Source organism: Podarcis muralis, chromosome 8 (genome assembly GCF_964188315.1).
Source record: "Podarcis muralis chromosome 8, rPodMur119.hap1.1, whole genome shotgun sequence".
NCBI classification, from domain to species: Eukaryota; Metazoa; Chordata; class Lepidosauria; order Squamata; family Lacertidae; genus Podarcis; species Podarcis muralis.
Window position 1 is genome coordinate 86,193,590 of NC_135662.1, and position 16,474 is coordinate 86,210,063.

Consider the following 16,474-nt stretch of genomic DNA (forward strand, 5'->3'; position numbering starts at 1 on the left):
AAGGAGCCAGGGTGGGTCAGGAGCTCTGGCAGAAAAGCAGGACAGGGTTCAGGCAGGAACCGGCAACCAATAACGTTGCTCCCGCAACTTGGGACTGGGGCTGGCCAGCCTTTATCTGCCCTGAGGCATAGAGCAGCCCCGATCCTCTGGTGACTTGCCTCTCCTGGCCTGGAGGCGAGTACTCCTCCTGCGGGAACTTAGTTCCCTCCGCCTCTCTGCCCTGAGCCTCTGCAGCTCAGGAGAGGCTGGAGGGTCACCGGACCCAGAGGCAAACTCAGCTTTCTCTGATGGGGCTGAGAGTGGAGCACCTGCAGGCAATGGGCCCTCCATCGCCTCAGGGGCCAGAGCAGACTCAGCTGATGCCTGCACCTGAGGATCCAGCACAGGTGAGGACCCTTCAGGCTCATGCCTCAGCCCCGGCTCAGCTGGTTCTGGAGGCGGGGGATCCTGTGCAGGCTGGGATCCCTCAGGTTCAGCATCCGAGTCCGAATCCCAGGCCATCACACTATCTCTAACGAGGCCACAGCATTTTGAAAGCTCTGAACACAACATTCTAGCTTCGTCACAGCTGAAGGAGTTACAATCTGAAAACCCCTCCCTTTATGCTCCGGTACATCTGGAATGTCCTTTTTGCCTCAGAATGTAATGCCAGGAGAATGGCCAATGTGAGGCAATCCCCACAACCTTCTCCCTGTTCCAGAATCCCTATTCCACAATCTAGAATTTTCTCTAGCTCCCCCACAACAGTTCCATTGCAGGGTAAGTAGACTAGACTGCATCCTGCATTAACAAGGCCATTAACCATCTGCAGGACTGAACCCAGCGGCTGCTGCTGCTGCTGCTGCTGCTGCTGCTGGCAAGTGCCCAGCTGGTTCTGCAACTCAGTGCGGCAAAGTCAGAGGCAGGTTAAGAGAAGCAGAAATTAGGAGAGGGATAGGAAAGAGGCATGGGAGGAGGCACTGGAGAACGCTGGGGATAGAACACCGAAATGGGCTCTGTGTGTATTTGTGCACTTACAGATTATCCACATAAATAGCAGAAGCTTCCCAGGGGGGGCTGGTGCCCTTTGGCAGGACCGAGAAGGCATCCACACTGCCAGCAGCAGCAGCCGTGACTCTTCTGCAGGAGAGGAGCGCCTAGGCTCTGAAGAGCCCACGCCATGCAGTTGATGGAGGCACTGAATGTAGCAGCCGCCGCCGTTCCTTCTCTCCCAGAGTCAGGGCTGGGGGCCCAGAGAGGCCCCTGACAGATCTGGGGAGGGAGAGTTATGAAGGAAGAGAGGGAAGTGACCAGGGCAGCGCTGAGCCCAGCCTAGCTTCCCCAGTAGCCAGCCAGGAACCTCTCTTGCCTGGGTGGGTATTTGCACAGCTCCTTCTCTCAGGCAGCCTGGCGGCCCTGGAGGAAACTGCACCTATGTCTGGGGAAGGAGAGAGAGCCTACATCCCAGATGATTCCGACTTCAGCACTTTCCGGGACCAGTGTGAAAGCCAGGAAGGCTGGAGCAGCCGGTATAACAAGGGAGGAGTGGCAGTGTGGACCCAAATGCAGCAGGAGAGCAAGACTGTCCAGAAAATCAAGGTAAGGGGGTGGCATTCAGCTATGGCTTACTCAGAGTAGACCCATTGGAATTAATGAACACGACATTCATCCCAGAGGCTCTGCTCTGAGTAAAACTTACTTGAATGCCACCCAGGGACCCCTGTCTGGGCTTGGGAATCATGGGTGATGATGCAGCACTGCCCACCCACCCCCTTCTGCCCCCTCTGATTTGCCCAGGAGCCTCTTCTCCTACTCCTGCCCCAGAATGCTGGACTCCAAAACAAAGGTTTGCTCCAAAACAAGCATCCCTCTTGCTGCGCTCAGTTCTCAAATTAATCCAGGCTGCAGAATGTGCAATGCTGCAATTCAGCTAGAATGTTAGAGGTCCCGGAAGATCCTTTGGGCTCACATTCCCTTTTCCTCATCCTCTTCTCCCCTTTCTTTTTTTCTGTGAGGGATCTCTGCTGTTTTAGCCTCCGAGCACATTTTACAGACAGAAATATCCCTGTTCAGGTATCTTGGACATGAACTGAGATAGATCTAGGGGAAGATAAGGCTGTGTTTTTGAGTGTCCTGCCCAGACGTAAGGGAATTGAACACTGTATATGGATTTGATAGCAGATAAAGACACAAGCTTTTGAGTTGTGGTTAGCCCTCAGAAAGAGGCTGATTCAGTTTTCACTCACTGGCTCCACACATCGTTTTCTTGAGCTCACATATTGACATTGAGGTGCTGCTTATTCCATATCTAAAAGGCCTGGGATCAATACAATGGAACCTGGTTTACTTGTGTACACGAAGATTCTTTATTTAACCAACGGTTAGTTGCGATTTACATGTTTACTAAAAAAAAAAAAGTCACACTGTGCTTAGCGGAGTTTATTTATTTTCAATAAGTGTGTCTAGAATTTCCAAGCAGAATGTTCAAAGGGATTCCTGTGACTTTAATGTTTGTATGGCTGAGAGAAAGTTCTGGGATAATGGCTTCTTTTCTCATGCCTTACTGGGCTGGGCAGATGGCAGGCAGGGAGATTGATGGTGAAATCAGTGCTGCTTATTCGTGGAGGTTTTCACACTGTTCACATGATGTAATGGTCATCAAAATTCCAGCCTATCAGTGGCATGTGTGTGTGCTCCAGAGGGGCCCTGGCCCCATGTGCAGAAGCAGGTGCCCCCAGCCTGGCCCAGAGCTTTTCTTCTGGCATTGGAGGAACCAGCACTCACGGAGAGGAGCACTAGGCCGCGCTGCGCTGGGGGGCGCCTGTGTAGGGCGCCTGCTTCGTGCCCACCAAGTGCTGTTAGCTGGCCAGGCTCCGCCCCCCATGTGGGTGGGCCGGCACCAACTCTCCCGGTCCAGGAATAGCCATAGCTCTCGAACCAGCCACGGTTGGTGGAAGGCCCTTCTAGATGGTATACACACATCTGAAATATTCCTCTGCTGGATTAAATAATTCCTGTGTAGAGACATTTAATCTTCAAACAAGGGAGATTGGGCATCTGGATGTCTCATTTCCAAACAGTGAAAGCCCCCAGCCCACCCCAGCCCACCGTGTGTGCGTGGATTGCCGGTGGAATAATATGAGCTCTTCTGTACATGAATACCAAGATGAAAATAAGGACAAAAAAGAGAAAAGGCAGTATAAAAAAGGGATAGCTCTTTTCATTCGGCATCTGGCTAGTATTTAATTAAAAATGAGAACAGGATAATGAGCAGCAGATACCATCTTGCTAATCTTAGTCCATTGCTTTCAACTGTGCTAAGATAGATGCAGATAGATAGATCCATGAAGTACCAACTGCCTGAGGCACTTAATCCTACAGACAGCTTTAGTTACAGGTGTCGTCATGACTTTGGTTACCACTAATCTGAGGTGGATCTAAACATAGGGGGGTAAACGCTATAAATAAGACAGATCAGAACAAAAGAAAAGAAATCTCTATGGGAAATCGTGTTTTAAAATTTCCTGCTCTCTGGCGCCATCTGGTGTTGCATGTTTATAGCACATTCAAGTGGCAGTTTCTTTAATAATGTAGCTGAGTCCTCGGTCTCTAGTTCAGGGCGGAAACCACCTGCAGACTTAAGAGATCTGGAATCGTTTTCTCAGGCTGGATCTAGACACATCAAAAAAGTGTTTCAGGAAAACGCATTGTAAACTTCATAAAGGGAAATTACAATGGCGAAAGACGGAACTCCACAGCACCATCTGTTGTCACAGTGTTAAAATGCATATAAAGCACTTTTTCTTTACTAATGTAGTTGAATGCTCAGTGGCAAGTATCTGGTTGCCTCCACCAGACATTGGGTGGAGAATTTCCATGTTTCTTTCACTCCCTTTTTGCAGGGTTTCACTACCGTGCCATCATCTAGTCATGGTCACCTTGTATTCAAAGGCCTATCCATTGAAACAGAAATTGAATTGCTTTTGAGAAGGGCTGACCCTCGTGGGTCCTTGCTCTGTATATGAAATGCTTTGAACACTCCCAAGTGTCTCAGCATTATTCTCTACCTGCAGGATTAATGGGTGGCAGAGGAGTGGGGCCCCGTCAGGACGTTGCCCCCAACCTCCGGTCACTTTCCGAGGGTGTTGTGTGCTGACTATGGAAATTTGCACCTTTTTGAGCTCCCTGATTGGTGGAGGGAATAGATGGGCTTCTTTGAATGACAACATTTAAACATGTGGAGATGAAGAGAGGGGACGGATGCCCCCCAAATTCCAATGCCTGGATGAAGTGTTCAAGATGCAGACCCTCAAAGAGCAGCTGAGGAATTTCCTCTCAGGCCAGCTGCCTCTCTCCTGGAGCATCCTTTGGGATTCTCCGTCTCCTTGGGAACTGGAAGCTCAGAGCTGCGTCATGCAAGAAAGACCTTAAGAAAGCCAGGGAGGCCCAGGCCAGGACACTTGCACCACCACCAAACAACCTGAGAGGACTATGTGGCTCTACAGTTTATACTGTTCATTTGTTTTAGTGTTTGAAACTGGTAAACCACCTTGGGATCCTAATGGGGAAGGTGGTATATACCGTAATTTTCGCTCCAAAACACGCACTTTTTTGCTCCTAGAAAGTAAGGTAAAATGCCTGTGCGTGTTAAGGAGCGAATGCACTCGACTGGATCCATGGCTGCCGTCAGTCAAGCAAAGCAAGCTTTGCTTGCTTTACAGCCAGGAGGAGGGGGAGGAGCCGAGGAGGGAGGGAGGGAAGGAGAGCCATGGCAGCAAAGCGGGCAGCAGCCGCTTACACGCGAGGAGGGACAGACGGGAGCCATAGGGAGCCGGAAAAGCGCCGCGTAGCCAGCAACAGCTGCTGCAGCCTCAGCTAGCAACGCTCTCTAAACGGAGCAATGAGGCTGCAGAGGGACGGCAGGGCACAGGAGGGCTCTGAGCCACGAGCGCAGTGAAAACCAGTAAAAAAGTTTTTAAAAAGGCTGCTGGGGACAGGAGGGCACGGGATGAGGGAGAGAGGGAAATTACGATTCTCCCAGCGTCTCAGCTGATCCGCTGAGCAGGACTTGGGTTGCAGGGGATTCGCCATTAGCTGCGTAAAGCAGCAAAGAGGGAGAGAAGGAGCAAAGTGGGAGAGGAAAGGAGCTGCTTACACTGCTGTAAGTGGCTGCTGTCTGGTTGGCTCCTTTAAAGCAACAGTGCTCTTTCCCTCCCCCCTCCCCTCTCAGCTCGCCGAAAAGCTCCTTTTCCACACACCCCACTCGAGCTCCTTCTCCCCTTAAATCCCTCTCCTGCATCATTAGCCACATCCTTCTCCACCCACCCCACGCGTGTTCCTTCTCCCCTTAAATCCCTCTCCTGCATCATTAGCCACATCCTTCTCCACCCACCCCACTCGAGCTCCTTCTCCCCTTAAATCCCTCTCCTGCATCATTAGCCACATCCTTCTCTACACACCCCACGCGTGTTCCTTCTCCCCTTAAATCCCTCTCCTGCATCATTAGCCACATCCTTCTCCACCCACCCCACTCGAGCTCCTTCTCCCCTTAAATCCCTCTCCTGCATCATTAGCCACATCCTTCTCCACCCACCCCACGCGTGTTCCTTCTCCCCTTAAATCCCTCTCCTGCATCATTAGCCACATCCTTCTCTACACACCCCACGCGTGTTCCTTCTCCCCTTTAACCGCTCGCCTGCATCATTAGCCACATCCTTCTCTACACACCCCACGCATGCTCCTTGTCCCTTGAATGCTTTTCCTTCCCTCCCTACTTAAAACGTGGTTACAAAGCACGGATCCACATGGATCCTCAGGATTTTTGCACTGGGTCACCCCAGGTTCACCATCAGATCACATAAAATGTCCATGGCTACAGCCTGCACCAAAAAAATCATGCACCCACTGTTTCATGGGGCTGCAATGGCGCAAAAACGTGGTTACAAAGCATGGATCCACATGGATCCACAGGATTTTTGCATTGGGCTACCCCAAACTCACCGTCAGATCACGTTTGTGGCCACAGCATGAACCACAAAAATCATACATCCACTGTTTTGTTTAGAATATTTTTTTCTTGCTTTCCTCCTCTAAAAACTACGTGCGTGTTATGGTCAGGTGCGTGTTATAGAGCGAAAAATACGGTAATTGCAGCAAGCAAAGACGTTGGACGCAGGGGCTATTGCATTGCACCTCACAACTGAGAGTAAAACCTTTGGGGTTGTGAGAGGTTATATGTTCAACACCAGCAGATGCTAAACAAAATACCGTATTTTTCACTCTATAAGACACACTTTTTCCCCTCCAAAAATTAAGGGGAAATGTGTGTGCGTCTTATGGAGCGAATGCAGGCTCCATGGCTTTGCATTGCTTCCGCTGAAGCCAGGAGAGGAAGACTCTCCTGGCTTCAGGGATAGCTGCCCGAAGCTTCCAGAGGCTTCGCGTTGCTTTCGCTGAAGCCTGGAGAGCAAGAGGGGTCAGTGCGCACCGATCCCTCTTGCTCTCTTGGCTTTGCTTTGCTGGAGAGGCGCTGCACAGATTTCCCTCTCTGCACAGCGCCCCTTCAGCAAAGAGGGAGGAGAAATGGAAGGGGCTTCGTTTCTCCTACCGCTTCGTTGGAGGGGCGCTGCGCAGAGAGGGAGAGAAATTTTTTTTCTTGTTCTCCCCCTTTAAAACTAGGTGCGTGTTATGGTCATGTGTGTCCTATAGAGCAAAAAATACGGTAAACGAAATCCACTTATATTAATAAATCACACAAAATATTCACATCGCTGCCATTTTATTGATTTTGCATAATCTTTAAAGTTTCAGAATCCAGGTTTTCTTGGCACATAATTGACCTCTCCCCAAGTTATCTGCTTCTGTTCCAAATGGACTGCTGCTCCACACATTTGCTTGTGATGGATTGTTTGAGCTAAGCCAACTGAAGAGAAAAGCTTGGGCTAAGTGCACTTGACCTTGTTTTGGGTTAAGGTGTCTCATTACAGAAGATCTGACTAATAACACAGTGATGGAATCTGCAGAGCCACATGATGCAGCTCTTGCTGGATTGTACCAGCTCAGACTGAAGTTTAGGTAGCACTCAACTCCCTGCATGCAGAAAATTAATGTGTAAAGTAAAAGGAAGGCTCAGTCACACTCACTTTTTGCCCCATTCTTTCCAGGAACAGATCTGTGCTTAAAAGCTCCATTCCAACATGTTTCTTTTGTTTGTTGCTACTGCTCTGGGGCTTTTCCTGTGAAAACCCGCTCCTTAATAGCCAGTCAGGACAAACATCCATTCAGGTTTTTAGTGGTTTGCTCTGATAGAGCTTTAAAGAGCAAGTTTTTGTGAGGAAAAATCTGGAGCAAATAAAGGAGCTTTAAAGTGCAGACCGTGCCTGGAAAAAAGCAGGGGATGTGAAATTTAGCTTGTTTTATTACAATTTCCCTCTCACTTGCCCAGCCTTTGCCCTACCCCTTGGTAAAATGTTTTGCCTCAGAGTCTGATGACACAGCTGCTGTGCTAGCAGGTTTTCAGTGCATGATCACACAAATTCCTTGCCACACAGATGCGTATCGTCTGCCGTGATGTGCCTCCAGAGACGCTCTATGATGTTCTACATGACACCAGTTACCGCAAGAAGTGGGACTCCAACATGATTGAGACCCATGACATTGGCCGCCTGACTGTCAACGCGGATGTTGGGTATTACTCCTGTGAGCAACCTTGCTTCTTGCACTTGACTGGCATGGAACCCCTGACAGATTATGTGGCTTCCTAGAAGAAAGCACTTCTTGTGCCTCTAAACTACGTCCCCATCTGTGCCCAGAGGGGCTCCTGGGCTTGGGGCTGGTGTATATTGAGAATGTCATTGGATTAAGTAAAGGTAAAGGGACCCCTGACCATTAGGTCCAGTCGTGGCTGACTCTGGGGTTGCGGCGCTCATCTCGCTTTATTGGCCAAGGGAGCTGGCGTACAGTTTCCGGGTCATGTGGCCAGTATGACTAAGCCGCTTCTGGTGAACCAGAGCAGCACACGGAAACACCGTTTACCTTCCTGCCAGAGCGGTACCTATTTATCTACTTGCACTTGACGTGCTTTCAGACTGCTAGGTTGGCAGGAGCAGGGACTGAGCAATGGGAGCTCACTCCGTTGCAGAGATTCGAACCACCAACTCTCTGATCGGCAAGTCCTAGGATCTGTGGTTTAACCCACAGTGCCACCCGTGTCCCATTGGATTACTCCGCTGCAATCCTAGACCCACTTATCTGAGAGTAATTCAGGACTTCTTTCTGAGCAGCCATGGGTAGCACTGCACTGAAAAACCCTTAGTTCTGAGCTTCTTGCATCCCCCAAAACAAAACAAAAAACTCAGCTGTAGCTGGATGAGCACCTACCAGGGGTGCTGTAACAGTGGGTTTCCTGAGACCCCTTCCAGCTGAATGGTTTTCTGAGCAGAACGCCACGTTCTACATTCTGCCATGCACATTAAATAAAATGAATATTTGCTCAACTAAGGTCTGCCCGAAACACGGCATGCAAACATGGCATTCCTTTTTCTTTTAATGTGGGTTTCTGAATGGGCATTGGGAAAGGAATGGCTGAGGTAGAACTAGCAGTGAATACTTTGCTGCTCAGGTCAGGAAAACATTTAGCAAGGAGGACAGGTAGATCCAGGTACACACCCGGGAGCTGCTTCATTAATGCTTGGTATTTATATAGTGCTATTCAAAACACATCTCTGTAGGCCGGTGTTATGTCCCCAGAACAGAATGGGGGTGAACCATGTTCTCTAGGCAACGTCTCTAGTGAGGCATTATTTCCTCCTGGGGGTTTTTCATTTCAGTATGTTCTTGCTAACTGTGTTTCTTCTCTTGCAGGGAGGTGTCCAAGTCCTCTGAAGAATAGGGACTTTGTTACCTTGCGCTCCTGGCTGCCCCTTGGCCACGACTACATGATCATCAACTACAGCGTCAAACATCCAGTGAGCTCCTTGCAGCTGATTCTTGGGTGGTGCTTGCGGTCCTGCCTTGCAGTTCAGAATGGGAAGCAGGGATGGGCGCCATCCCTGGCTTGGTACCCTGCTGGCAAGGAAGAGGAAGGGGTACAGAGCAAGGGCTTTCCCCCCACCCCATCCCTTCTCTTCCTTTGCTCATGCAGAGACACAGAATTCCTTCTTCCTCAACCCCCTTCTCTCAGCCATGCCAGTTTCTCAACCCCCTGGCCTCATTTGTAATCCTTTAAGCCCCCTTAAAAACACACCTTTACTCAAAGGAACCTAGGAAGTTGCCTTCTACAGAGTCAGACCATTGCTCTATCTGGCTGAGTAGCTGGCATGGGGTTTCAGAGACAGACAAGTCTCTTCCAGACCTACCTGGAGGTTGAACCTTGGGCCTCCTGAATACAAAGCAAGTGTTCTAGCACAGAGACATAGCCTTACACCAAGTCAAGGGGATCATTTCTAGCTGCCATGCAGCAAGAATATCTCACTCACCTCTTCCTGAGTTGGCCACTGTGGGGAACTGGCAGCCTCTTCAGTGGGGTTGCTGCTGCTGCTTCTCGGCTTGGCTCTCTACCAGTTTCTTCCTTTCCCTCCTTCGCTCCCTCCATGGGCCCCTGCTCCTACATCTGAGGGCCCTTAGTGCATATGCATCTGTTTCCACAAAGGGCTTATTGTGTGATTCAGTGCCTTCACGAGTTCCCCTTCAAGCGGACACTCATGTCGGTGACTGCATGTATGAACCACTCCTTAGACTGTGGGGTCTCTCTGCAGAAGTACCCGCCCCGAAAGGACTGCGTGAGGGCCGTATCCCTGCAGACAGGCTACTTGATCAAGGCAACGGACAAGAGTGGCTGCATTCTTTACTACCTCACCCAAGTAGACCCTCGAGGTGAGCATCTTTACGCCCAGGTTGTGGCTGGGAAAAGACAAAGCCTGAGAGGGGGGCGGGGAATTGTTCCAGGCAGTGCCCAAGTCAGTGTTGAGGGTTCAGGGCGATAAATAAAGGGGAGATTTCCTAAGGCACAGGTAGGAACCATTTTTGGCCAGATTGCAATCATCTGAGGTTGTTATGACATCACTCGTGAGTCGAAGCCCTTGGCACCATGTTTCCTGAGTGCCTGGCAGGGAGACAGTGTGCAGAAGGGGGGCTTTAACCCTGCTCTCTGCAGGGATTGGCTGTGTGATCGAATTCCACATGGAGGACCTGCTCACTCAGCCAATCCTGCAGGACTGAACTCGCCGTCATCGGTTGAACTTGATTGTGCAGCCAATTCAGCCACGTCTCTACCTGCACCATATCTCAGGTGTGGGGCTGGTGGGTGTGCTTTGGGGAGAGGAGCCTTGCAGGATAGCAAAGAATAGCCAAAGGGCCCACAGCGCTGGGTGACGTACCTGTCCCATGGGGCACAATAGACTGGGCTCTTCTCTGTGTAGGAATGGTGGGGAAACACAGCAGTTATCATGGCAGAGATACTTGTGTGCACCAGCTTTTGGTAACGAGTGAATCTGGTTTGCTTTTAGGTTCATTACCAAAGTGGGTGGTGAATAAAGCGTCTCAGTACGTGGCACCAAAGGTAAGTTGGAGTTGTGTGGGCTCATCCATGTGGCAGGATGGCTATGACTGAAGAAAGTTGCTAAGCAGGCTTGGGGGTGGGGGAATAACTGTCCATATTGGCACACTTGTGGGAATGTTCAGGGATGCAGGAGAGGATATATTGTCTGATAATAGCCTTTCCAACTTCTGTTAACATGTTCACAATTTAGCAGAGAAACATTCCCCTTTTAAACTCAGCGGATGCGTTTGCTCAGGCTCGCTAAAGCCTCTATAATAACTGTTCTGGTATTTTCCCCTTATTCCCTCATAAAAGATAAGACACAACACAATCTTCTATAAAAGCATAAAAAGAGTTTACTCACATTCTGTTCACAATCGGATCCCAGAAGGCAGACTTAGCTTAGAAAAGTAACATACATCTGGAAACTATCTCATAAGGAGACAGTCCCTTTGTCCTCTCTCGGCTGGAAGCCAAGAGAGCATCTTTGGCTAAGCAGATGTTGCTTCTTCGATGCATGTAGTAAAAAAGAGAGACAGATAGCTGCCCTGCCCTGTGCTTTTGTCGTTACCTGCACAGGTGAGGCCACACCCGCCTCTAGTCACATGCAGAGGAAGTCTATCCCAGCCCAGAAGGAAACAGGAAGTTTACCTGCTGGCTGGACAAACATTCCTCCCCATGTGTAAACATGTTCACTCTAGGAATGTTATACTTGACTGCTCTTGTGTTTCACATCCCACAACACTGTCAAAAAGTGTAGCTCTGCACAGCTAGAATATGGAAGAGCTGTGCTATGGGTGACACCTCTTCAGTTTTTAGGCCACAAGGGTGGCCCAGGATGTTTTGCCACTTAAGGCAACCCCCCCACACACACACACACACCCTGGGCACTCCCTGCCACTGCCATGGGCCCATCACCGCCGCCTCCTCCGCAGGCACCCCCCACTGCCACTCCCATCGCGGTGCAAGTGTGGTGGAGCCCATGGCAGCATCATGCCCACAGAGCTTATGGGAAATGTGATACAGCTGTGGAGGAGGGGGCAGCAAGAAGCCCGTTCCTCAGGCTCAGATCTGCTGCCCAAGGCCACCGCCTTACTGCATCTCATGGGCAGGCCAGCCCTTCAACCAAATTGTTTTCTCAGGGACATTAAAGGTAAAGGGACCCCTGACCATTAGGACCAGTCGTGGCCGACTCTGGGGTTGCAGCGCTCATCTCGCTTTATTGGCCGAGGGAACCGGCGTACAGCTTCCGGGTCATGTGGCCAGCATGACTAAGCTGCTTCTGGCAAACCAGAGCAGCGCACAGAAACGCCCTTTACCTTCCCACCGGAGCGGTGCCTATTTATCTACTTGCACTTTGACGTGCTTTCAAACTGCTAGGTTGGCAGGAGCTGGGACCGAGCAAAGGGAGCTCAGCCCGTCTCGGGGATTCGAACCGCCGACGTTCTGATTGGCAAGTCCTAGGCTCTGTGGTTTAACCCACAACGCCACCCACATCCCTCCTCGGGGACATTAGGGAGATTCAAAAGAACTGCTAGTGTGCCCCAATAAAGGAATTAAATACCTGGTAGCTCTTAGGAGGGGCATGGAGATTTCTTCTATCAATCAGCCTCCTCTGAGGGCAGGAAATTCTGCCGTGACTGAATTCTATTTTATTTTGATTTTATATACTGTGATCTTTTTATGTGAACCGCCCTGAGACCTCTGGGTATAGGGTGGTATATAAATTATTACTACTATTATTATTATTATTATTATTATTATTATTATTATTATTATTTATTATTATATGAGCCAAAGAGACCTGATGCTCACAGAGGTCATCTACTGTACCTCTGCCTCAGCCACAGCCCTGAGCCTGCTGCCTCTGTCTGCTCATGTAAAAGTGGGTCTTTGCTCAGTTCAGAAACACAATACACGTCAGCAACCAGATTTTTGGCTAGTACCAACTTACTCTCCTTTTACAGGCTATGAAGACGATCTATAAGGCAGGGCTGAAGTACCCAGAGTGGAAACGGAAGCATGACCCTGGCTTTAAGCCTTGGTTGTACCCAGAACAGAACACATTGCCCAGCATTAGCCTAGCTGAGCTCTCCCTGCAGCATTCTGACTCTTTGGAGAACATCGACGAGAGCGGTCTGTCTGAAGCCAAGATGAGCCTCAGTGACGATGAGGCTTGAGGCCAGGATCTGGATGCACAGCTCATCGCCGTCCTGTGGGCTGGATGAGGCTTTCCACCATCCAGAATACAGCAGTTCTCACAGAGCCACCCCATGCCCACCCACCCAACAGAAGACAAAGCTCCCTGCCCTCCAACTCCCCACTTTCCAAGAGACACAGACACACCAGGGGCGTCGTTCAGTACTACTTTTCAAGAAGCGTATATATGACCAGTGGCCACAGTTTGCTCTTGTCTCCTTCTCTGTTTGTGAATCTTGTTGGGAAGCACCACAATAGTGCATGGGATGATGGTTTTCAGGTGGCCATGACTGGTCTGCAGAATCTCAGTGCGCAGGAATGGACACCACAGGACCAACGACCTGAGGTATCCTTTCTGCGCAGACTTTCTGCGCAGATCATTGCGGATCTGCCAAGAGCTCGGCGGGGATAGGGGGTGGGGTTCTCACACTTGCTGCTTTGCATTCTAGCCTTTTAGAGCCGTTTCATGGCACTCGAGGGACAATCCCACTAGCAGTGTCCTGGACTATTCACCGAAAGTTGACATTACGTATTGTAAGTGTGGAATGCGGCAGCCTCCCCTCAGACGGCACAGGACCCAGGATGGCTGGGAGGTGGCCTTCACATTCATACATAATGCTAAGCCACAGATGTCAGTGGGATTACTTGGGCCTGGTACACTGTATGTGGATTGGGGCCCCTGCATTCCTCCCTCTGTAATCTATTAGCAAGAACTGCTAGTTATGCACATATATTAATTTAGCCTGGCCTACCTCACAGGGCTGTTGCAAATGGGAAGGACAGCATAGATGTACATGACCATGAGCTCTTGGAACGAAAAGTCACATACAAATACATAATGCCATTCACAGATTGTGTAAAGAAAAACAAACTTGTACAATCCCAGAAAAGCAGCCCCCCTTGTTTTAAATGCAACATTTTATAATTCTGTTACCTACTGCAAGATACCAAAACAATAATAATAATAATAAAGTTGGCCAACCCTGACAAATCGATAAACAACAACAAGGAAAAAATATTGTAAGTATGTGCAGTTTCAAACTTTGCTATCTGAACTACGAAACTCAGCTGAGGCTACCCCTCAGGGCTGTGGTAAATATAAAAAAACGGGGAAAGGAAGACAATTATACTCCTTGAGATCCCAGCAGTTAAAGCATGATACAAACAAAAGATAAAAAGGACCCCTGGATGGTTAAGTCCAGTGAAAGGCAACGATGGGGTGTGGAGCTCATCTCACTTTTCAGGCCCAGGGAAACGGCATTTGTCCAAAGACAGCTTTTCCGGGTCATGTGGCCAGCATGACTAAACCACTTCTGGTGCAATGGGACACCGTGATGGAAGCCAGAGTGCATGGAAATGCCTTTTACCTTCCTGCCGCACCGGTACGTATTTATCTACTTGCACTGGCGTGCTTTTGAACTGCTAGGTTGGCAGAATCTGGGGCTGAGCACCACTCTGGAAGCCCAAGAGGATCGGTGGTTTAGACCACAGCGCCACCTGCTCCATGATACAAACATACAACAGCAAGAAGCAACACTCTCAGCATGTGTAGTTTAACAGCTCTCAGCAAAACACACCAAGGCAACCTTTTGTCAACCTTGATAAGCAAAGCTTGTGTTAAAAGGAATTGTAACTTGCTGCATCCGTAAAGTGCTATAAGGTGGAATGTGACACATGAACAACATAGGAACATAGGGAGCTGCTTTGTAGTGAGTCAGACCATGGGTCCATCTTGCCCAGTATTGTCTGCACTGACTGGTTTCAGGCACAAGCTTCTCCCAGCCCTACCTGCAGGTGCCATTGGGAATTGAAACAGAGACCACCTGCTTGCAAGGTGGATGATCTACCACTTTCCTAAGGGGGGTGAGAGAGAGAGAGAAGGGGGAAAGAGAGCAGAGAGGTAGCACAACTCCAGCTGACTGAACAGCACTGGAGAAGAGTCACTACCAGGGCCACAAACAGTGGTGGTGAAGAAGGCTTTCATGCAATCTCCTCCCACACTGGCTCAGAATCATAGTCATGACTCACCAGTCTCGTAAGTAGCAAATCAGAACTGGATTTCTAGACTCAGAAACAAGGAATTATCTGTGCTTCCCCATTTAAGGGACCTTCCCAGATCAGATGCAGACAGCAAATTATGTTAGTATAAAGAATTAATATTCATTCAGTGTGAATCAGTTTCAAGTTATTCTTTAAAGGCACAGCTTCTGTATGAGGGTGAGGGGAATAGGAACATCTTTTTCCTATCCAACATTCATTCTCTGCTAGGAAATTCCTAGTCCAACATTCATTCTCTGCTAGGAAAAAATCTCACTGTATATAGAAATCTGATGTATATAGAAAGCTAAGGAAGTGAAACCAACCTCCCAACTCACTGATATGCAGAAAACTACAACAGCACAGATTTTGAGACAACTTCTTGATTTAGGATTTTGGCCCAGAGCAGAGTTCAGTTTAGTTGGTGGTTAACGGCAGCACTCTTCCAGTAGGAGCAGGGAAGGGAAGACAATCCTTTTTCAGAGACCCAGCAAAGACATCCAGGAAATGAGGTGGCTCAGGAATGGAGGAGGGGTCCCACTAAATACAGCTGGGGAGCTTTCCTGTTTGGCCTGTGACTCAGGGAGCCTCCCAGTGTCCTGAGATTGGTTGGAAAGGAAATAGGAAGTTGCTGCTAGCCCTGAGATTAGCTAAACCCATCTACCATTCGTTCAGATCCAGATCCCACTGATAGACATCGTACCAGCAAAGAGATGAGTTCCTACTCTTCCCCAACTCAAATCCAATTTCATTCCAAAAATAATAATTTTTATGAGTTTTAAAATACTTTAAAGTGCATCTGCATGGAAGGCTTTTGTGTGCAATTTAGCACTGAATTTGATCTGGATGGTGGCTGAGGGGGCAAATTATGTAGATCAGCCTTTGCTGCAACCCACAGGATGTTTTGTTTGGGGCATCCAAACCAGCCTCAGCCCCACCTCTGACCTGCAGTATTAACACTTGACTCATTGCAGGGTTGTTGCTTACTAAGCCCCGGCAATCCTAACAGTACAGAGCAGACAGCATTGCTAGGGCTATCCTATCTCAAGCCTCAATAAACCTACATAAATTTAAAACCGTAAGGACCATAATCAATTTCACCGTAAGGATTAGGTAAATCAGGGACAGATGTAACTTCTACACAACAAGGGAGTGGCCTTGCAGCTCTCGGAAGACAAGATTTCTACATCACAGCTGGAGCCTGGTCTAGAGCATGGGTAGGTGAACTAAGGCCCAGGGGCTAGATCCTGCCCAATCGCCTTCTAAATCCAGCCCATGGACAGTCCAGGAATCAGCGTGTTTTTACATGAGTAGAATGTGTCTACTCATGTTTTTACATGAGTAGAATATATATATAGACACATTCTAATATAGTCCAGCCCCCCACAAGGTCTGGGGGACAGTGGACCAGCCCCCTGCTGAAAAAGTTTGCTGACCCCTGGTCTAGAGATATGACCAGGTGATGCTTCTGAGAACATCCCCGTGATTCTGAGAGGATCTGAGCACTCCAGTACAATACAAATCTTTATTACGGTTTTAGACCAGCTTAAAAGGGTGGGATACAGTCATTTAAAATCTGGAAAGCGTTTTGGAAAGCTAAAAGGTACTAAAACAGAAGGTGAATGTAAAAGTCTATAAGAATTTAAAAGAAGCTAAAAGAATACGGTTGATATATAAAAGACTTTAACTATCAATTTACAGAGCACTCATATGTTCATTAAA

General features: G+C 48.9%; 1 protein-coding gene across 1 annotated transcript; it reads left to right on the plus strand.

The window, feature by feature from the left end:
- The first annotated feature begins 777 nt into the window (after positions 1-777).
- LOC114601097 (START domain-containing protein 10-like) lies at positions 778-13,705 on the plus strand. Its single transcript, XM_028738158.2, has 6 exons — positions 778-1,578; positions 7,530-7,677; positions 8,842-8,945; positions 9,735-9,852; positions 10,485-10,537; positions 12,484-13,705. The coding sequence occupies exons 1-6, from the start codon at positions 1,414-1,416 to the stop codon at positions 12,694-12,696; spliced, it is 801 nt and encodes a 266-aa protein (XP_028593991.1). The 5' UTR covers positions 778-1,413; the 3' UTR covers positions 12,697-13,705.
- The last annotated feature ends 2,769 nt before the right edge of the window (positions 13,706-16,474 follow it).

Excerpts from the sequence above, each read along its gene's own strand:
- LOC114601097 (XM_028738158.2), top strand. The coding sequence starts at position 1,414 with ATGTCTGGGGAAGGAGAGAGAGCCTACATCCCAGATGATTCCGACTTC. Across the intron at positions 8,946-9,734 it reads ACTACAGCGTCAAACATCCA|AAGTACCCGCCCCGAAAGGA; the intron begins GTGAGCTCCTTG and ends GTCTCTCTGCAG. Across the intron at positions 9,853-10,484 it reads CACCCAAGTAGACCCTCGAG|GTTCATTACCAAAGTGGGTG; the intron begins GTGAGCATCTTT and ends GTTTGCTTTTAG.